General features: G+C 46.6%; 3 protein-coding genes and 1 long non-coding RNA gene across 7 annotated transcripts; 2 read left to right on the top strand and 2 right to left on the bottom strand.

Moving 5' to 3' along the window:
* Positions 1 to 124: 124 nt before the first annotated feature.
* NIP7 (nucleolar pre-rRNA processing protein NIP7) lies at positions 125 to 10,917 on the bottom strand. Of its 2 annotated transcripts, none has more exons than XM_044760723.2 (5): positions 10,733 to 10,898; positions 10,527 to 10,613; positions 10,293 to 10,431; positions 9,623 to 9,763; positions 125 to 286 (listed from the first exon to the last, which is right to left on the bottom strand). In XM_044760723.2, the coding sequence occupies exons 1-5, from the start codon at positions 10,786 to 10,788 to the stop codon at positions 233 to 235; spliced, it is 477 nt and encodes a 158-aa protein (XP_044616658.1). In that variant the 5' UTR covers positions 10,789 to 10,898; the 3' UTR covers positions 125 to 232. The 2 variants fall into 2 exon arrangements, with proteins under 2 accessions (XP_044616658.1, XP_014683159.1); XM_014827673.3 differs by lacking the exon at positions 125 to 286 and adding an exon at positions 7,771 to 9,414 and having other exon boundaries at positions 10,733 to 10,917.
* On the top strand, positions 1,017 to 7,888 carry TMED6 (transmembrane p24 trafficking protein 6). Its single transcript, XM_014827672.3, has 4 exons — positions 1,017 to 2,022; positions 3,259 to 3,385; positions 4,708 to 4,856; positions 7,204 to 7,888. Exons 1-4 carry the CDS (start codon positions 1,810 to 1,812, stop codon positions 7,435 to 7,437), a joined length of 723 nt encoding a protein of 240 aa, XP_014683158.1. The 5' UTR covers positions 1,017 to 1,809; the 3' UTR covers positions 7,438 to 7,888.
* Positions 10,918 to 11,005: 88 nt separating the features above from the next.
* COG8 (component of oligomeric golgi complex 8) lies at positions 11,006 to 20,377 on the top strand. 3 transcript variants are annotated; one of them, XM_044760716.2, is made up of 6 exons: positions 11,006 to 11,462; positions 12,681 to 12,888; positions 13,693 to 14,520; positions 16,541 to 16,709; positions 17,764 to 17,940; positions 19,926 to 20,377. In XM_044760716.2, exons 1-6 carry the CDS (start codon positions 11,068 to 11,070, stop codon positions 20,081 to 20,083), a joined length of 1,935 nt encoding a protein of 644 aa, XP_044616651.1. In that variant the 5' UTR covers positions 11,006 to 11,067; the 3' UTR covers positions 20,084 to 20,377. The 3 variants fall into 3 exon arrangements, with proteins under 3 accessions (XP_044616651.1, XP_044616650.1, XP_044616652.1); XM_044760715.2 differs by lacking the exon at positions 19,926 to 20,377 and having other exon boundaries at positions 17,764 to 18,285; XM_044760717.2 differs by lacking the exons at positions 16,541 to 16,709; positions 17,764 to 17,940 and having other exon boundaries at positions 11,029 to 11,462.
* Positions 14,759 to 17,891, bottom strand: LOC139042396 (uncharacterized). The gene is made up of 3 exons (XR_011499122.1): positions 17,754 to 17,891; positions 15,841 to 16,704; positions 14,759 to 15,745 (listed from the first exon to the last, which is right to left on the bottom strand). It is a non-coding gene; the product is annotated as an uncharacterized lncRNA (long non-coding RNA).
* Positions 20,378 to 20,539: the final 162 nt, after the last annotated feature.

The raw sequence follows: 20,539 nt of genomic DNA, 5'->3' as shown, positions 1-20,539 counted from the left end.
GGCAAGATGTAAAGAAATGCTGAAGTTTTCAAATTCATCCTGTAGTTACAACTTCAAAACTTTTGTACAGCTTTATTACCTGTTAACTACATGTTTGGGGGTTTGGTAATACTGTTTTTCTGTCAGTTAACCCCAAATGAAACTACAGTGAGAAGGTGAGAACATGATGTCCTCTCCATCTGGCCATCTCTCCATCTGGTTTCAGCTAGTTGAGGTCTCCCTCCGAATCAGATTAGGATCCAGAAGCTTTTCTCCCGTCAACTGTCACATCATTAGATGGTGGTCTCTAGGTAGAAGAGCGACACTGTGATGCATTTAAAGAAGTAAAATATCCTGATCAGTGCTTCTCAAATTTGAGAAACACATAGGTCCATTAACATTTTTTAACATAACTTCAGTGTTATTTTTATTATGATGTTACTGAAATGTGTACAAACAAAACTCTGCCTAGCGCTTCTATAGAACTATAAAACTTACTGTGAACTCATGACTGTTTGCTGAATCTAAGTCACTGCTGGAGACATGAGTAGTGCTAGGACTGTGGCGGTGCTGGGACTCGGGTGGGAGTACCTGTGCCACTGTGAACTGAGAAATGATCCCAGTCTCCTACCTTCCCCACCTCCTCCTCAGCAAGACTGCTGCAGAGCCGCTGTGCCTCAGAGCGCTGTGATATCATTGGCCTTCGCTAGAACTGAACACAATTATGAAGGCTGTTCTTTAGTTATTAGCTTGGGACAGTTAAAGGATTACCACTTGGAATCAATGCGATGAATTCTAAAGTAATACTTGGTTAGAAGGTGCTAATGCTATTTTGTTTTTTAAGATTATGGCTGAAATAAAAATTGACATTGTCAGAACTCAAGAGATTGACAGAACACTGTCCTGGTAGGTAAGAGTGTATGGCCCACTTGGCCTCAGCTGTGCCACCTGTACCTGTGGGATGGTGAGCTAGCCACTGGAATCCTGAATGTCCATTTCCTCATCTCTAATGCAGTAGGTAATGATATCTCCCATGTAGGGCAGTTGTGAGAATAAAATAAGATGCAGGTAAATCTCTTAGCTCCGTGCCGACCATGGAGTCAGTGGGTGTTCAATGAGCCTTTCTCTCCCTGTGGGTGCTGAAGACGTCATGGATAAAAGAAGAAAGATCAAGGGTTTGAACAATATAATCTGTAAGTGGGTTTTGAATGGCTTTAGATGAGTGTATCAGTCAGGTGGAAGGTGGCAGAACGAGGAGGATTACCAGTGGAGGAGTTTGACCGCTGTCTCTTGCTCACTCTGTTCATCCATTTAAAGTTGTGCACACATTTCTATGCTGTGCTTGGCTCTCTAAGCTGTAGTACTGGCAGAAAGTCCACTTAACAGGTGTTGCCCCACATGTCTTAGAGGAGCAATAGGTAGCATCTAGCAATCTGATATGAATAAGAGAAAAAACTCCCTAGACCCCCTTTGTCTATATATTCAGATGGTTGTAAGTAAACTTACCCAATGTTTATCTCCAAGAAGCAAGAAGTGAAAAATAACAGCCCAAAGGAAGGCTGGAAATACCTCTTCTGAAGTGGTAGATCCTATCTAGCACCTGTGAAGTAGGTTTGGTAAGCCATTGAGTTTTTGAGGTGAAAGCAAACACTTCCTGTGAGCCAAACATGGGGGTATCATGCCAGTTCTATTATGGAATATCTCTGTGTGGCCCTGAAACTGGCCTGAGTGTGACTTGTGGAGTTAATGATTACCCCAGTAGTGGTCTAATCTCTTGGTTCCACTGGGCTGCAAGCAGTTTGGCCTGCAGAGGAGTCTCAAGAGAGCAGCATGTTCCCTTTGCTCTTTGGGGCTGGACTGGTGGTTCTGAACCTAGTGACTTCTGCTAGGAGCCAGAAGACAGAACCCCTTAGTGGCTCTGGGGACCAGACACTCTTCCATGGAGCAGATCGATGTGACTTTGCCATCATGATCCCTTCAGGAGGCACAGAATGCTTTTGGCAATTTGCCCGCCAGACTGGATACTTCTATTTCAGTTATGAGGTGGGTACTTGGGCTCCTCTGGCCATACTGGGGACTTGGGCTTTTTTGTTTCTTTTTGTAAAGTGGGTCAGGTTTTAGACGAACACAAGCTCTGGTTGTCTTTATTATGCTGTGATTCCCCACCTGTTAATGAAATGGACCTGCAGGTAGATGGAAACTCTCAATGGATGAATAGTGACTAAAACATGTGGCTTGGCTTCTCAAACTGGGGGTGCTGGATGTGTGCTCAAAGCCATGGGACAAACAGTGTGCCTCTTCCAGGAGAGAGAACCAGCACATTTACTCCCATTTGGAGAGGAGAGGGGAGAGGATACATTTTTAAAATATTAGAACAATATGGCTATGGTACAAAGTCGAATGAAAAGTCACATGACCTTTGGAGACAGACCCAGAGATTTCAAAGAAACACTTCAGTTTATGAGGTTTGGGGAGCAACATCCACTCTGCCTTTAGGGGTAATTCCAGCAAATTGGAGAATCACTCGCTCAAGGTTTCTCTGTTCAGCCAGACAGTCCTGTTTCTTTTAGGAAGGTAAATGTTTTCAAGTTGCCTGTTCACAGGCCAAGTCCTTTCACCCATCCTTTGGTCTTAGACCACAGTGCCCAAAGATGGTCTCCTCAATAGTAAAGTTAAAGGCTGTTCATTTCTTTTGTTTATCTTAGAAACCTGTTAACTTTCTAATTTTTGTTTACATAGTAATAGACTATATTGATCTTATTCCATGCCGCTATAACTTAAAACATTTTAAATTAACTTATCAGAGCTTTTTCTTATCTCTGAATTTATAACAGAACAGTAGCTACTAGTTAGCTCGCTGTAGCCTGAGCTTATCAGGACCCAGCATGAGGACAAGTGCCTAAATCTGGAACACCACCAGGGAAGTCAAAACCAAGCAAGTTCGGTTAAGAACTCCAGGGCCAGAATCATACATACCAACCGATACATGCCAGCTGTATGGTCTGAGACATGTCTTCTTAACATGGGTGCTGTTGGGATCTTGGGCAATTCTTTGTCCTGCAATACTGTTTCTAACATGGCAGGATGTTCAGCATTGCTGTCCTTCCTTAGCCCCGAACACCACTGTTGTCTGAATCCAAATTCCCAGAGGATGTTGGGCAGTACCATCCCTGATTGAGAACCACTGTGCTGATGATCACGGAGTGTCAATCTTGGCAATTAGCTAGCTTCTTGGTGATGCAGCAGGGACTTTTCTCCCTCTTTAATGTGTCTTGGCAGGTTCAGCGGACAGTGGGAATGTCACGTGACCGGCATGTTGCTGCCACCGCACATACCCCACAGGGTTTCCTCATAGATACCTCTCAGGATGTTCGGGGCCAGATTAACTTCCCTACCCAAGAGACAGGTCTGTTTTCATCACCACAGCTATTACAATAATCATAAGTTTCTTTGAAATTGGGGAAATAATGAAATATTGAAACTATCTGAGACGTAAAAGCCTGGGCTTTTTCACATAGGGATGGTGAAACGATAAGAAAAAAATTTAGCTTTCAATACCAAAAACCAGTTTTCCTGCAGACTGCCGATGGCCAAGGACATTAAGCGGCAGTCCACTAGCAGTTTGCGGGCAGAGTCTCCAGGTGACTAATTATTCTAACTCCAGGGTCTAGAAGCTCAATTTTATCTCATCATCTCAACTGACTAGTTTATGGGAAAATGACCAAAACAGACTCATTTATGATACAGAATTCCAATTAATAAATTTATTATGAGATAGCGTTTCTTTCCAGTCACCAGAATACTTGAACCAGTTACCAAAAAGCAGACTAGAACAAAAGAAAATGCAAGGCCACGAAAAACATCCACGTTCCACAAAAAAGCACTCCTTCAGTCACCAGAAAATTCCTACAGCCAGATGGAGCCTATCCCCATCCTGGACGGCACCAGTCAGTTTTAATTGCCCTCTGTACCAGCCAGGTATACAAAAAAAGACAGTGTTTCTCAACAGGGGGCATAAAACAATGCCCCTTTGTGTAGCACAGGATATTCAGCATTATAGGATAGTTAGCATCTTTGGCCCTTACATGCCAGCAGTGCCTTCCAATCATTTCAACAATCAAATACACGGCCACACCTTTCAAATCCTGCTCCTCCCCACTCCCCGCTCCCCACACAAGGGGAGGTGACTCCAGTTGAGAACCAGCACCAGTCCATGCCCCAAACCAGCAGTCCCTGTACAGACCACCTTGCAGGAAGTTACTCCAGCAGGATAACTGCTTTTATTCACAACATACCAATTTTTTCCCTAGATTCAAGTTCACAATGGTATCCCCCAGCTCTAACGGTGTACAAGAAGCAGGCAAACACAATGTTCTTAATTTCAACTCAATTGAAATTAAGTTGAGAAGTTCCTTAATAAGGGATGTGGGAATTATAGGTTGAAAACGAGGGAGAAAACATTGTTTTCTATCCAGTATAGAACTAAAGTTACTAAAATTTGGCAAAACATGTTGTAAATAATATTTAGTAAAATAAGTTTCATGTAAGATAAGTGTCTTCCACATCAAAAATTGGGTCTTTGTGCTTCCTAAGTAAAAAGAAGGTGCTATAGAGGCACGTTTAACACTGGAGAACAGTCATCTCCAGGGAAATTTAGAGGGTGGGAGGGTGAGAGATCAGCAAAGGGTGGGAGACCAAGACTTGCTAATGATCTAGGGATTCCTACAGGTTTTTATCAGCTTTGTCTAAAAAATCAGCAAAATCGCTTTGGTTCTGTGCAAGTGTACCTCAATTTTGGAGTCTTCTATGAGGATCCTGAGATGGACCACAAACAGAATGAGAGAAAACAACTGAATGATACTCTGGATGCAATTGAGGTAATTGTTTTGTGGGAGATAAACATCCGTGGAAACTGATTTTCAATTTGGAGGAAAGATTAAAATTATGGAAGTACCGGGGCCGGCCCAGTGGCACAGTGGTTAAGTTCGCGCGTTCTGCTTCTCGGCGGCCTGGGGTTCACCGGTTCGAATCCCAGGTGCGGACATGGCACCGCTTGGCAAAAGCCATGCTGTGGTAGGCGTCCCACATATAAAGTAGAGGAAAATGGGCATGGATATTAGCTCAGGGCCAGTCTTCCTCAGCAAAAAGAGGAGGATTGGCAGTAGTTAGCTCAGGGCTAATCTCCGTCAAAAAAGAAAAAATAAATAAATAAAATTATGGAAGTACCATCATTTGAGTGAGGGCTCATTTGGTTAGAAACCAACCAGGTAAGGGGATTTGAAGACTTTAACTTTCATGACTCAGAGTTCTTCAAATTCCTCACTTGTTTTATATCAAGGGGTTGGCTCACAGGCCAAATCTGGCCCATTGCTTGTTTTTCTTTTAAGGTTTTTTATTGTTTTTATTTTTCCTTCTTCTCCCCAAAGCCCCCCAGTACATAGTTGTATATTTTAGTTGTGGGTCCTTCCAGTAGTGCTATGTGGGACGCCACCTCAGCATGGCTTGATGAGCGGTGCTAGGTCCACGCCCAGGATCCGAACTGGCAAAACCCTGGGCCACCAAAGCAGAGCGCAGGAACTTACCCACTCAGCCACGGGGCCGGCCCTGTCTGTTTTTTAATTCAGATATAATTCACCATTTTAAAGTGTACAATTCAGTGGGTTTTATATATCCCCAAGGTCCTGCAACCATTACCAGCATCTAATTCCAGAAGTTTCATCACCCCCAAAATAAACTCCATACCCATTAGTCACTCTGTCCCTCATGCCCCCCAGACCTGGGTACTCACTCACTAATCTACCTTCTGTCTCTATACATTTGCCTATTGTGTACATTTCATATGAGTAGAATCATACATTATGGCCTTTTGTGTCCGGCTTCTTTCATTTGACATGTTCATTCCTTTTTATGGATAATACTCTATTGCATGGATATACCATATTTTGTTTATCCATTCATGAGTTGACAGACAACTGGGTTATTTCCACTTTTTGGCTATCATGAATAATGCTGTTATGAACATGTTTTCATTTCTGTATACATAGAAGTGGTATATTCTGCTGGGTCATATGGTAGCTGTTTAACTTTGTGAGAAACTGCTGTTTTCCACAGCAGCTAAACCATTTTACACTCCCACCAGAAGTGTATGAGGGTTGCAATTTCTCCACATCCTTGCCGACATCTTATTGTCTTTTTTATTATAGCCATCCTAATGGGTGAGAAGTGATAGCGTGTGGTTTTTTTTTTTTTTAAAGATTTTATTTTTCCTTTTTCTCCCCAAAGCCCCCCGGTACATATGTGTGTATTTTTGGTTGTCGGTCCTTCTAGTTGTGGCATGTGGGATGCCGCCTCAGCATGGCTTGATGAGCAGTGCCAGGTCTGCGTCCAGGATTCGAACTGGCAAAAACCTGAGCCGCCAAAGCGGAGTGCGTGAACTTATCCACTCGGCCACAGGGCCAGCTCCTAGCTTGTGGTTTTGAGTTGTGTCTAATGACTAAAGACATTGAGGATCGTTTCATGTGCTTTTGGCCCTTTGTATATCTTCTTTGGAGAAATGTCTATTCAAATCCTCTATTTTAAAATTGGATTGTCTTTTTATTGTTAAGGTCTAAGAGTTTTTTATATATTCTGGATATGATTTGCAGTATTTTCTCCCATTCTGTGGGATGTCTTTTCCCTTTTTTGATAGTCTCCTTGATGCACAAAAGCCCACTGCCTTTTTTTGTACACAGTTTTACTGTAACACAGCATACTCATTTGACAATTACAACTTGTCTATGGCTGTTTTTGTGCTACAATGGCAGAGTTGAGTAGTTGCAACAGAGACCATATGGCCTGCAAAGCCCAAAATATTTACTATCTTGTCCTTTAATTAAAAGTTTGTAGGCCCTTATTTTCTACCATATACAAAGAACAGAAGACATCCCCAGAAGGGCACTATGTGCTGAGGAAATGTGTAAATCTAGAGACACTCCACAAGGGCTCTCTAGTTTCAGCACTGAAGTTTTTCATTATAAAAATTATTTTTATTTAAAGTCCAGGCCACTTTTTCATATACAGCAAAACCAGAATATATCAACTACAAAAGCCGACTTACTACATATCATAAAATCATACAAATAAGTTACTCAACTTCCAGATAACTTAGGGTAGTGCTGGTAAGCACCCAGGTGAGCTTAGATGGCAGGTAGGGAGGACTCCTTTATTTTATTGTGTGTCCCACAGGAGAGTACACAAAAGGTGCAGAACAATATCTTTCACATGTGGCGATACTACAACTTTGCCCGAATGAGGAAAAGGGCGGACTTTTTCCTTCTCCAATCAAATTATAACTATGTGAACTGGTGGTCAACAGCCCAGAGCCTTGTTATTGTTCTTTCTGGAATCCTGCAGCTGTATTTCTTGAAGCGTCTCTTCAATGTCCCACTGACTACAGGCACAAAGAAGCCAAGATGCTAAGCTAAAACAACTACAGTGCCGTGGCTCTTTCCTTCTGGGGCAGAACCTTCGTCAAAGCTTTGGTCAAACCAGCTTTGTAAAGTTCTTGAAAAAGATCAATTTCCCCTGTTAGAAAGTTTTAGTCTGTTGCTGTCATCTACACAGGCAAAAAATGGCAATAAAATAAACGTTACCATCAAAATACTGTTCATCATATAGCAGTCCCTCAACCGTCACTAAGTCTATGTAGAGGTTAACAGAGAACCTCAGAAGGGAGAAGAGTTGGAAAAAATGGGACAAAAACAGAAATCCGGTTTTATATGTTGCATACAAAAATAGGAGTTGGTAGACTGCTTTTTTGTAGTTGAAAAATGTTTATTTTTAGAGATAAAATACCTTTGGAATTTAAAATAAGCAGTATATTTGTTAAAGAAAATGTTTTACAATACAGCTGGTTTTAAAATTTTTGAAATGTTTTTCATTTTTAAAAAATATTTTAACAATTCTAAAAATAATTTTGGGAGATGTGGGGAAGGAGGGAGGAATTGAATTATTTCAGGGTCTCTGATTAGTGCTTTTTGTCTAGTCGAGTCAGGTTAAGTAAAGGTTCGTAAGAGAAATTATGTTTTAGGAAATCAAGGTGATAAAAATAACATTCAGCCTGGGATCATGTTGTCCAAGAAAGAAAGATCAAGGGGGAAAAAAAGCTTGTACCATCAAGTGATGATTGGTTAGGGATGTGGTGTATATATATATACACAGACACACACACACACACACAATGGAATACTACTCAACCATGAAAAAGAACAATCATCCCATCCACAACAACATGGATGGACCTTGAGGGTATTATGTTAAGCGAAATAAGCCAGAGAAAGACAAACGCTGTATGATTCCACTCATACGTGGAAGTTAAACAAACACACAGACAAAGGCAACAGTTCAGTGGTTACCGGGGGAAAGGGGTTACGGGGTGGGCCCGAGGGGCGAAGGGGCACATTCGTATGGTGACTGACAAATAGTAACGTACAACTGAAATTTTACAATGTTATAAACTATCATGACCTCAATAATAATTAAAAGCTTATAAAAACCAAGTTAATATAATCAAACTATACTCATAAAATCCTACTCTCAGTAATAGGAATACTCAGTATATGCAATATAAAAATCTTACCATTTATTCAACACCTATCATTTGTCAGGCACTGTGCTAAATGTTTTACAACGATGATTTCTGATTCCAGAAACCATTCTTAGGTAGATAATTAACGCTGTTTTTTGAAACAGAAGAAGAAAATAAAGCTTATTAAAATTTAATGACTCATCAAAGACCCTGGAGCTGGTAGGTATCAGAATTCGGGTGTGAATCCAAGTTTTTCTTCCACACCACACAGCACCTACCCTATGGAAAATTAGCAGAATAAATTGTTATTATTTTATCCAAATTTCATTTGTATAATCCCAGACATGGCCTACTAGTCTATCTTGCATAGTACTAATAAATAATTAAGAAAATTCATTGTGTTCCTTTCATGTGTTTGGAAAATAATGTTATCACAGATAACAATAAGCTATTCTTGTCCTCAGTTCCAATGATTCAGAAGCTGTTACTCAAAACAAGAAGCCCTCTGAGTCAAACATAAAACACTATTCTATTTAGTCACAAACACAAAGATCTGAAACCCCATTTTTGAGCCATTTCTGTGTATAAGAATCCAGCCTGAAATCGTCGATAATAGAATATTACACTAAAAAGTCCCTGAAGAAGTCACAGTGTTGACAAAATACAACAGGATGGTGGAGCCTACACAGACACAGGAAACAAAGCTAGGCCCTTCCACACAGCCACAAGTCCTTGCGACGATTTCGTTTTTAAGTCAATGTCTCTTCATGCCGCACATATTCCCCAATGTCTGCTTGATGAAATACCACAATCGCCATGGGGTCTACTTTCCTGCAGTCTTGTGTGGACTTTGCTGCCACCCCAAAACCCTAAGATTCAAAAGAAGAGACACTGATTCACTCAAGCAATTCAATAAGCATGCACTGAGGGCTAGAAATAACAAGCATGAAAAAAATACAGTTCTTCCAACAATTCAAAAGATGCTGAAAATTTTCTCTCTCAAGCACACAGACTGAAAATACATCCTTGTTGAAAAAAAGATACTTGATTTGTGTACGAGCTACCATCTCTACTCACCAAAGGGATGTCTGCCATGGAGTACACCACCACTCCCTGGTACTGAGAAGTATTTTCAGTGATTCGGCCCAGTCCAGATTTCAACACGTGGTTCCCATACAGGAAGGACTGCTCTGCTCCAGGTTTTATCCACACTTTATACTATAAAAAAGAGAATTAAATCCAAGAGACGTAAAAATGCTAACAGTCATACCCCTGCAGATAAGCTGGCTGCTGGATCTGTGATTAATTTCTTGAAACAATTTTAAGGAAAAGAAAGGATGCATGTTTCCCTCACTCTGTTCACCGCCTGAACAGAACTGCCAGGAGGTTCTTTTCTCAATTCTAGAAGCAACTTCTCCCTTGGACAGTTTAACAGCTCTCTTTCTGGACCCCACTCTGTTCCTCATCACAGCCTCCTATTTGCTTTTTAATCTTCAGCTGGATCTGTATAGGCTTTTCTACTTTGCTGGAGATAACTAGAACCACAGCGCCATACAGCACTCGTACCCCGAGGCCCTAACCATGCCCGAACAGCACGACCCACAAACATCTCCATGTGCTGGCACTGACCCCAAGCACTGTCGGGGACTCTGTGGCAGAGAAGCTGCCCAATTATCTGCGCGCTGAAGTGGGCCTCATCCTTGACTTCCTCCATCCCCAGAGGCAGACTGGAAACCACTGCACAAACCTTGGCATAGGGTGCAAGGTAATCCAGAGCTGTGATGTGCAACCGGAACTTGTGAGTCTTCGTGAATTTTCCAAAGCAGGTCCCCAGCGACACCAGCTTGTCACCGGAGATGTTAGCAGCCAACTTCATGATCTTCTCACTAAAGGAGTAAGGAAGAAGGAGCTGTCAGATGAGGGAGGCTAGTGGGACCCAGGCCCCCACCCGAGTCCATGCTGCCCCCCGTCTCCGCCTCACCTCACGTAGTACACCCGGTCGTTGTGCAGCCTGAAGCAGTAGGTGCCGTCGGGCCTGTCGACCAGCAGCTGAAGATTCTCCCCGATGCTGAGAGCAAATGGAGAACTGGAGGTCGCGCCCGAACTTTCTCGTCCCGGCTGCGCAACCCTACTCCCCCCACGCCCCTCCCGGCCACACACACTCCCTCTTCCACCCCGCGCACTCACTATTTTGCTATCTTCTCAAACATTACACGAGTCTCCTCTTCGGTCAAAGGCCGCATTCTCCCGCTGGCTTAAGGCACGAGATCCTCGTGCCTCAGTCGCCGGAAACGGAAGTCAGTCTCCAGCCGCTCCCTGGCAACCCCAAAGCCTGCCTCTCTAGCTGCCTTTCACTCGTTCCCCACGCCAGCGCCCCGTAGCCTGGAGGACCGTCGGGGTTAGAAAGCTGGCCCGGATGAGAAACCATAGAGACCGGAAGTGTGTCCCTCTTGCTTCCGGTCCTAGATTTGGAGCCAGCGCCCCCGCTGGGCCGGAGGGGAAGTGACGCTGCTGTCGGGAACATGGCAGCGACGGCGACTGTCCCATCGTCGGCTACGACCTCGGCCACGACGACAGCCACTGTAGCGGCTCTCGGGGAGGTGGAGGATGAAGGACTCCTGGCCTCGCTGTTCCGGGACCGCTTCCCGGAGGCCCACTGGCGTGAGCGGCCCGATGTGGGCCGCTACCTCCGGGAGTTGAGCGGCTCGGAGCTGGAGCGGCTGCGGCGCGAGCCCGAGCGCCTGGCGGAGGAGCGGGCGCAGCTGCTGCAGCAGACGCGCGACTTGGCCTTCGCCAACTACAAGACCTTCATCCGCGGCGCCGAGTGCACCGAGCGCATCCACCGTCTCTTCGGCGACGTGGAGGCGTCGCTCGGCCGCCTGCTCGACCGCTTGCCCAGCTTCCAGCAGAGCTGCAGGTGCGGCGGGCCCGGCGCTAAAGGGGCTTTTAACGACTCTAATAGCTGACATTTATGATGATAGAAATAGCTAACACTTAAGTGGCGCTTACTACGTGTCAGGCTCTGCTGTGAGCATTTTCTTAATCCATTTAAACTTCACAACAGCCTTCGAGGCAGGTACTGTTATTCTCATTTTATGTATGAGGAAGTTAAGACTCAGAGGTGACTGTCCAAGGGCACAGCTAGTAAGTTTCGAAGTCAGAATTGGAACCCAGCAGCACCTCCTTCCCCCATAGGTGTTGTGAGCACTAAACCAAGAGAATCCATGCAAAGCCCTTATCCTTGGGTCTGACATAGTTAACGCTTTACAATTGTCATCTTAACATATGTGCATGTTTGTGTAAATATATATGTACACACACAGCTCAGACCAGAGGTCACCTGCTCCAAAACTCATTAATAGGAAGCTGACAAGGAAATGCTCCCATTTGGGGGCAGCAAAAATTATCAAAAAAAATCCCTCCTTTTTGATCCATCTTCTGCCTCCCTAGATCTTCAGTCCATTATCCCTAATTCTGCCTCCCAGCCTTTCATGGTAAAAGTTTCTTTTCTTTTGGGTCTTTGGATATTTGACAACAGCTTTTGTACCCTTCCACCCGCCTAGAATAAATAGGGGACTTCATAAAGCCGGTCTCTGCAATTATGAAGAAATGGAGCCTGTGGTGGGAACTAAGGTTGAACGATAGCATAGGAGATTAAGAGGCTGAGGGAACTGGGGGTAAGGCTGTAGCTTGTAGGCTAGTTCAGTGCATTATTACCAAAATAATAACAGCTTTTATTAAAGGAACATTTACTCTGTGTCAGGTTCTGTGTTGAATGCTTTATACATATCATCTCATTTAATCCTCACATCCTTATGAGGTGGTTCCTACTGCTATTTTACCAATGAGGAAACAGTTCAGAGAGCCTAATTAGTTGCCACAGCTAGTTAAGTGGCAGATCTAGGTTCAGATCTTTTTATCACTTATTAGTTGTGTGATCTTGGACAAGTTGCTTAATCTCTCTGGGATTAAAGTTTCCTCAAGAGTAGTAGTATTTACCTCAAAAATTTGGTGTGAAGATTAAATCAGATAAATCATCCAGCCCAGTGCCCAGTTCATATTAAACGCTTGGTAACTGTAGCTAAGGTTTGGGTGCAGAGCAGTGAGCAACCAACATTCTCCTGACTGTTACTAGGAACTTTGTGAAAGAGGCTGAGGAGATCAGCTCAAATCGACGGATGAACACCCTGACTCTAAACCGGCATACAGAAATCTTGGAAATCCTGGAGATTCCTCAGCTCATGGACACCTGTGTTCGGAACAGCTATTATGAAGAGGCCCTGGAGCTTGCATCCTACGTCCGCCGACTGGAAAGGAAATACTCTTCCATCCCTGTCATCCAGGTAGCCAGCTTGCCCAGAGAGGACTCAAACTGACGTGCTTGTAATCAGTAATTCTGTGGTCATCACCGAAACTTTAGGCAGAAGACTTAGGGCAACTCCCTGCAGTTTCACATCAGTTTCTGCCAGCAAGGCAGGCTTGAACATATGAGGTGCATTCACTCAATTGTTCAACTGATAAATGTTAATCGTGTGCCAAGCACTAATCTCAGTGCTCGGGATACAATGTGAACAAAGCAGATGAGGTCCTGGCTCTCATCAGTGTAACCCGACTATTGGCAAATGAGTGAATAAATAGTATGATGCTTTCAGATAGTCGTGTCTGAAGAAAATAAACCAGAGAATGTGGTAGAAGAGACTAGGGTGGGTTACTCTGGGTAGAGTGGTCAGGAAAGGCTCTTCTGGAGAGCTAACATTTATGCTGTGACACAGGTGATGAGAAGGTGCCAACCACAAGAAGATGTGGGGAGAGAGCAAACCAGAAAGTGGAAAGAATAAGTACAGAGGGCTGAGGAGGGAAGAAGTTGGAATGTTTAAGAAATACAAAGACATCCAGTGTGACTGGATTGCAGCAAGCAGGGGGAAAGCGTCAGGAAGCAAGTGAGGCAGGAGAACCAGCAGGGCCTGCAGCCACAGTGAACCAGATCTTTGTTAGTGAACCTGTATGCATCAGCTTTAGAGAATCTACTTTGTGTGTCAGGAAACCAGTGGGAATATTGGTCTGCAATAGTCAGGGTTAGTGGAATGGGTTCCAGGGAGTGTCTTTCCCTATGTGTGTGTAGTGTGACTCACCCCCTTTATTGTCAGGGCATTGTGAACGAAGTGCGCCAGTCCATGCAGCTGATGTTGACCCAGCTGATCCAGCAACTGAGGACCAACATCCAGCTCCCTGCCTGCCTCCGTGTCATTGGCTTCCTGCGGCGCATGGATGTCTTCACCGAGGCTGAGTTGAGGGTGAAGTTTCTTCAGGCCCGAGATGCTTGGCTCCGTTCCATCCTGACTGCGATCCCCAATGAGGATCCCTATTTCCACATCACAAAAACCATCGAGGCCTGCCGTGTCCATCTGTTCGATATCATCACCCAGTACCGTGCCATCTTCTCAGATGAGGACCCTTTGCTCCCCCCTGCCATGGGGGAGCACACTGTGAATGAGAGTGCCATCTTCCATGGCTGGGTGCTGCAGAAAGTCTCACAGTTCCTGCAGGTGCTGGAAACTGACCTTCACCGGGGGATAGGCGGCCGCCTGGACTCTCTGCTGGGCCAGTGCATGTACTTTGGGCTGTCCTTCAGCCGGGTGGGGGCTGATTTCCGGGGCCAGTTGGCTCCAGTTTTCCAGCGGGTGGCCATTAGCACTTTCCAGAAAGCAATTCAGGAAGCAGTGGAGAAGTTCCAGGATGAAATGAACTCCTACACCCTCATCCTGGCTCCAGCCATCCTGGGCAGCAGTAACCTGCCTGCTGCTGTGCCAGTCACTCAGCCAGGAACCCTGCAGCCGCCCATGGTGCTTTTAGATTTTCCACCCCTTGCCTGCTTTCTCAATAATATTCTGGTCGCCTTCAATGATCTGCGCCTTTGCTGCCCTGTGGCCCTGGCACAGGATGTGACTGGGACCCTGGAGGATGCCCTTGCCAAGGTGAGCACATGCTGTTGGCTCTCTACTGGGACCTTCCTTGGTAACAGGTGGCCAGACTTTTGTAATAACCCAGTTCCTGTGACAGTGGTGCCTGCTGACTTAGAGAGGTTTAGGGATTTTTCTGGTTGAGACGCTCTGGTTAGTCCCCCTGCATGGGACCTAGCAGTGGCTCACCTGTAGTAACAATTCAGTAATGTATTAGTTTTCTATTGCTGCATGACAAACTTGCACAACCATAGCAGCTTAAAACAACATACATTTATCATTTCCAGTGTTGTTTTGTTTTTAGATTGGCACCTGACCTAACATCTGTTGCCAATCTTCTTCTTCTTTTTCTTCTTCTCCCCAAAGTTCCCCAGTACATAGTTGTATATCCTAGTTGTGAGTGTCTCTGGTTGAGCTATGTGGGACGCCACCTCAGCATGGCTTGATGAGCGGTGCCATGCCCACGCCCAGGATCCAAACCAGCAAAACCCTGGGCCGCCGAAGTGGAATGCACGAACTTAACCACTTGGCCATGGGGCCAGCCCCTCATGTCCAGTTTCTGTGTGTCAGGAGTCCAGGCACAGCAAACTGGGTGCTCTGCTCACAAGATTACAATCAGTGTCAGCCAAGCTGTGGTCTCATCTGGAGCTCGGGGTCCCCTCTTAAGCTCATTCACTTTGGCTGATTTCTGTTCCTTACAGTTGTAGGACTAGGCCTTCAGCACCTAGAGGCCGCCCCACTCCATAGGCAGTTCATGTTGTGGCTTTTTGATTCTTCAAGGCCAACAGGAGACATCCCTCCTTCCTGAGTCTCTTTTAGGGATGTTCTCAACCCTCCTTTAAGAGGCTCATCTGATTAAGTCAGGCCTACCTAGGATAATCTCCCTCTTGATTAATTCAGAGTTAACTGATTAGGGACTTTAATTACATCTGCAAAATCCTTCACCTTTGTGCCATACTCTGTTGGTTAGAAACAAGCCACAGATTGTGTCTGCACTCAAGGGGAGGAGATTACAAAAAGGAGTGGATAGCAAGGGGCGGGAATCACAAAAGCCGTCTGAGAATTCTGCCTAACACAAGTAACAGTACTACCACTACTAATATCCTAGTATGGTGCACATTTTCTACACATTTAAATCTTTATATATGGGGATGCTTCTTAAAATGGATGACATCTTATAAATCGTCAGCCAAGTGGCAGTTGTGATGTAGTTGTATAAAATCTTTCTATTGATGTTCTCCTGTAAGAAAGAGCAAGAAAGCATGAGCACTGACACTTTTTAGAGTCAATGGAATTCAGATAATACTAATCAGCTAATATTTATGTAGAACTTACTTTGTGCCAGGTAGCATTCATCATATTTTACATGTATTAAGACTTGATCATCACAACCCTATGAAGTAGGTCCTGTTGTTGGCCCTACTTTAGATGAAGAAACTGAGGCACAGAGGGCATGGAGTACTTAAATAATCATTTGCAAGTCACAGAACCACTAAGTGGCACAACTGGGACTTGAACCCAGGATGTCCAGCACCTGAGTCTATTCTTAACCCTGTGACTGTGACTCCTGTCTGTAATGTCACGTAGGCTGCTCTGTTATTTATATATGGAACTTTCTTTCCAGCTGTTTTCTTCTTTACAATTTTCTAGTGGTCCTAGCTTCCTGTAACCTCAAAGGCCTTACTCAGTGGAAACCTTTTAGAGATTTGCTTCATTTTCCTGGATCCAATATAGTTCTAGTCCATCTCCCATGGGAGTCAAGCACAGTGTAGTCTCTGTATAATTTCATGATGCTCTTCCACTGGAACTGGACACTGTTCCATTAATGAAACAAGTTGGGTCAGAAATACACCAATGAAGTGGCAGCACTCTGGAGATTGACCACAAGTCTGAATTTAAACAAGATAGTGATATAATGTACTGTTTGGAACTCCTTTCTTCGTGAAAACTTGAGGGATGCACATTTGTGCTTAGTTTCATGCACTACTGATGGTGATAGACTACCCCAGTGATTGATGGTGTCCTTGTCTCTTAGGTAACCAAAATAATCCTGGCCTTCCATCGTGCTGAAGAGGCTGCCTTCAGCAGTGGGGAGCAAGAGATTTTCGTCCAGTTCTGCACTGTCTTCCTGGAAGACCTGGTTCCTTATTTAAATCGCTGTCTCCAAGTCCTTTTTCCACCAGCTCAGATAGCACAGACCTTAGGTAAGAGAAAGGAGAAGAAAAGATTTTTTTAAACTGCTTTATTGATATAATTCATATACTAAATAATTCACCCATTTGTAAAATTCATTCTTTGGTATTAAGTGTACAGAGGTGTGCACCATTACCACCATCCAGTTTTGGAACATTTCCATCACCCCAAAAAGATCTCTCATGCCCATCTGTAGTCATTCCCCAATCCCACCCTTAGCCCCTGGCAACCACTGGTCTATTTTCTTTTTTGTTTTGTTTTGTTTTGAGGAAGATTAGCCCTGAGCTAACATCCACCATCAGTCCTCCTCTTTTAGCTGAGGAAGATTGGCCCTGAGCTAATATCTGTGCCCATCTTCCTTTACTTTTTTATATATGAGATGCCTGCCATAGCGTGGCTTGATTAAGTGGTGCTTAGGTCTGCGTCCAGGATCTGAACCAGCCAAGCCGGGCGGGCCACCAAAGCTGACAGCATGACCTTAACTGCTATGCAATTGGGCCAGCCCCTGATCTACTTTTTGTTGCAATAGATTTGCCTTTTCTGGACATTTCAAATGAAATCATACAATATGTGTGAATACCTGGCTAAATGGAAGAAGCCAGTCACAGAAGAACCACAGATTGTATGATTCTATTTATATGAAATGTTTAGAGGTGTTTTAAAAATACTTATCCCAAACTGTCTTCAGTTCCCTGTGCCCTCTCTCTCTGCGCCTGTGAAGGGGGCGTGGGAAGCACTGCTCCAAGGGCAGTGGGCCAGCGATGGCACCAGCAGAGCGGCTGCTCTCCGCTTTCCCCCAGCTTCTGCCTTGGGCCTGTCACGGGGAACCGGTGCCTGCCTTGGTTCTCGGGTTCTTACTCCATCCGCCCTACACTGTGCTGTTCCAGATCACCTTCAAAGTCTCACTTGACAGTATAGCTTCCTGTCCCATATCATAAAGATGAATTTTGTGTTGAAATATGGTAGCTGTGTCTGAACTTCCTCTAAGTGTTTTTTCTTTCCTGTGACATCAGTATTTTAACTTATTAAACGTTTTTTCCATTCCCTTTCCCTACCATGGGTCAGGCGTTCCACCCACTCAGCTCTCCAAGTACGGAAACCTCGGGCACGTGGACGTCAGCGTCGTCCAGGAGCCTCTCGCCTTCATCCTGCCCAAGAGAGAGACGGTCTTCTGTCTAGACGAGAAGGAGCTGGTGCCCGAACTCCCAGCCCCGGCCCCAGCACTCCCCGCCGAGGAGCCGCGCCTCGAGCCTGCCACTCCGGCCTCCCCTGAGGCGGGGCAGGAGGAGGAGCCTGGGTCGGCGGAGCCGCTGCCGCCCGACGCGCCCGGTGCGGGCCCCTGACGGGCCTTCCCGCCGCCGACCGGCGCGGTCCCCGGGCTCGGGCGCCGGGCTCCCGGCAGGGCCCGCTGGGAAGGAGCGCCGCCGCGGGTGTGGAGGCCTCGGAAAGCGCGAGTGCGTCCCAGGGGAGAGGCTGCCGAGGGATTCAGGAGAGGAGACCGAAGGGGGAACCTCCGAGTGCTGCTTGTAAAAGGCTGATTGTACGATAAGAAATGGAATTCAATAATAAAGCTGACTGACGTCACCGAGAGGCGGGCTGCGCAGTGTGGGCGGTGCCAGCGCCCCCGGGAGGCGCGTGGGAACTACGCTTCCCGGCGTCCCTGGCGGCGGAAGCCTCGGCTACGGAGGCCGGCGAGGGACGCCGGTGGGTGGCTCCGCTTGGGCGCACCATGGGCCTGCTGGGGGTCGGCCTGCTGCTGGGGTCGCTGCAGGCGAGGGCGCGTCGCTGCACGGGGCCGACCCTCCTGTGGAGAGAGGGGGCGGCGGGCGGCAGCGCCCGGGCCTGCAGCTCCACGCCTGCCTGGGACGGCCTCGAGGGCCCAGCGCGCCGGCGCTCCTACTGGCGCTACCTGCGGCGTCTGGTGCAGGGAGCGCCTGAGCCGCCCTACTCGCGTGTGTGCCAGGTCGGGGACCCGGCGCTGCGGGCCGTGGCAGCCCCGGTAGAGCCGGCACAGCTGGCGGGGCCGGAGCTGCAGCGGCTGGTGCAGCGGCTGGTACAGGTGATGCGGCGCCAGCGCTGCGTGGGCCTGAGCGCGCCGCAGCTGGGGGTGCCGCTGCAGGTGCTGGCCTTGGAGTTCCCCGAGGCGCTGTGCCGCGCCTGCGCGCCGCGCCTGCGCGAGGCCCGGCAGATGGAGCCCTTCCCCCTGCGCGTGTTCGTGAACCCCAGCCTGCGGGTGCTGGACAGCCGCCTGGTTACTTTCCCCGAGGGCTGCGAGAGCGTCGCCGGCTTCCTGGCCTACGTGCCCCGCTTCCAGGCCGTGCAGATCTCAGGTGCGGGGCCGCGAGGGCCCTGGGGTGGCTGGGTAAGCGCGTTCATCTCTTCCGTCTGTGGAGGCGGCGGCCTCGGATCCCACGAAATGGTTTCTGCGAAGTCCAGTTAAGGTGTAGACACGTTGACGGCTGACCAGCGGAGCCTCCTGGCATGAAGAAAGGGCAGGACCCGGGAGCGGAGGGGGTTCAGGCCCGACAGATTGGGATGGGGAAAGAGGCTCCTGTGAGAGCAGAGCCAGCTCAAGTGGGGCACAGGGGTGAGGGACCCAGTCCCACTGTTAGTTCACACTCGGTCCTCTGCTCTACCCTCTTGTTCGCTCTGTGTCTTTCTGTCTCTAACACACACACACTTCTGTTCTAATTAGATTTGTCATGGTGGAGTGAAAAGTGGGACCCAGTTTTGCCCAGTCCAGGATAATGAGGCAGCCATCCCCGGTCTGTCGTACCACAGGATGTTTTGCCGAATGTGGTCCTTTGCTGGAGTTGGGATGATTGTTCCTCTTGAGCAAGGCACTTAGTCTAAGAGGGTCAGAAAGTCGACGGTATCCCACTATTTTATGTTGTACCAAGCTGAAATGCTTTGTTAGGAATTGAAAGCAAACAGCAATATTTCAGAAGCGCCGGGAGTGTTCAGAGGGGAAGCACCTTGGGAAGATCATTTCTCATTTCAGCCCCGTAGTGGCCCAGCAACCGAACTGTCAGAGTTGGGAACCAGGTTGAATACTTGGTAATCGGCAGAGTTGAGGCATCATTTACAGGAAGGACAGGGGCTGCTGTCAACATTCCCTTCTGATGCTGCCTCCTGTGAATAGAACAGCCAGGGACAGGGAGAGGGTAGGGAGGTTGACAGTGATGCAGTTCAGCATGTCCTTACCCAGGCTGTCACTTCCTTTGCAGGGCTGGATCCTAGAGGAGAGCAGGTGGTGTGGCAGGCGAGTGGGTGGGCAGCCCGCATCATCCAGCATGAAATGGACCACTTGCAAGGCTGCCTGTTCATTGACAAAATGGACAGCAGGACATTTACAAACATCCACTGGATGGAAGTGAATGACTAAAGCTTTCCTGCTGCATCTGAGGATTCTGAAAACCAAGACAAAAACATTTCAGCTGGGCATGTCTGACTTGGGATCGACTGGTATTGGCTTGGCTCTAACAGAAAACAATAAACTTCCAAAGCATGGCAAACTGAGATGGAGGAAGATGTTTAAAGTGTTTGCCCTGAAATGAACTATGAACAAAAAATAGTGCCTTCAACTTGAGAAGAAAAATAACTTCCCTAAAGGAGTGAACATTTCCTGGCAATTTTGTATGGAGATAAGTGAGGCAAATAAATAGCCATTCTCAGTAGACATTTCTTTCTTTCTTTCTTTCTTTTTTGAGGAAGATTAGCCCTGAGCTAACATCTGCTGTCCATCTTCCTCTTTTTGCTGAGGAATACTGGCCCTGAGATAACATCCGTGCCCATCCTTATCTACTTTGTATGTGGGGATGCCTACCACAGCATGGCTTGC

The sequence above is a fragment of the Equus asinus genome, chromosome 28 (assembly GCF_041296235.1).
Source record: "Equus asinus isolate D_3611 breed Donkey chromosome 28, EquAss-T2T_v2, whole genome shotgun sequence".
Classification (NCBI taxonomy): domain Eukaryota; kingdom Metazoa; phylum Chordata; class Mammalia; order Perissodactyla; family Equidae; genus Equus; species Equus asinus.
The sequence above is the reverse complement of the archived record's forward strand: the minus strand, read 5'-3'. Positions and strand labels throughout refer to the sequence as shown.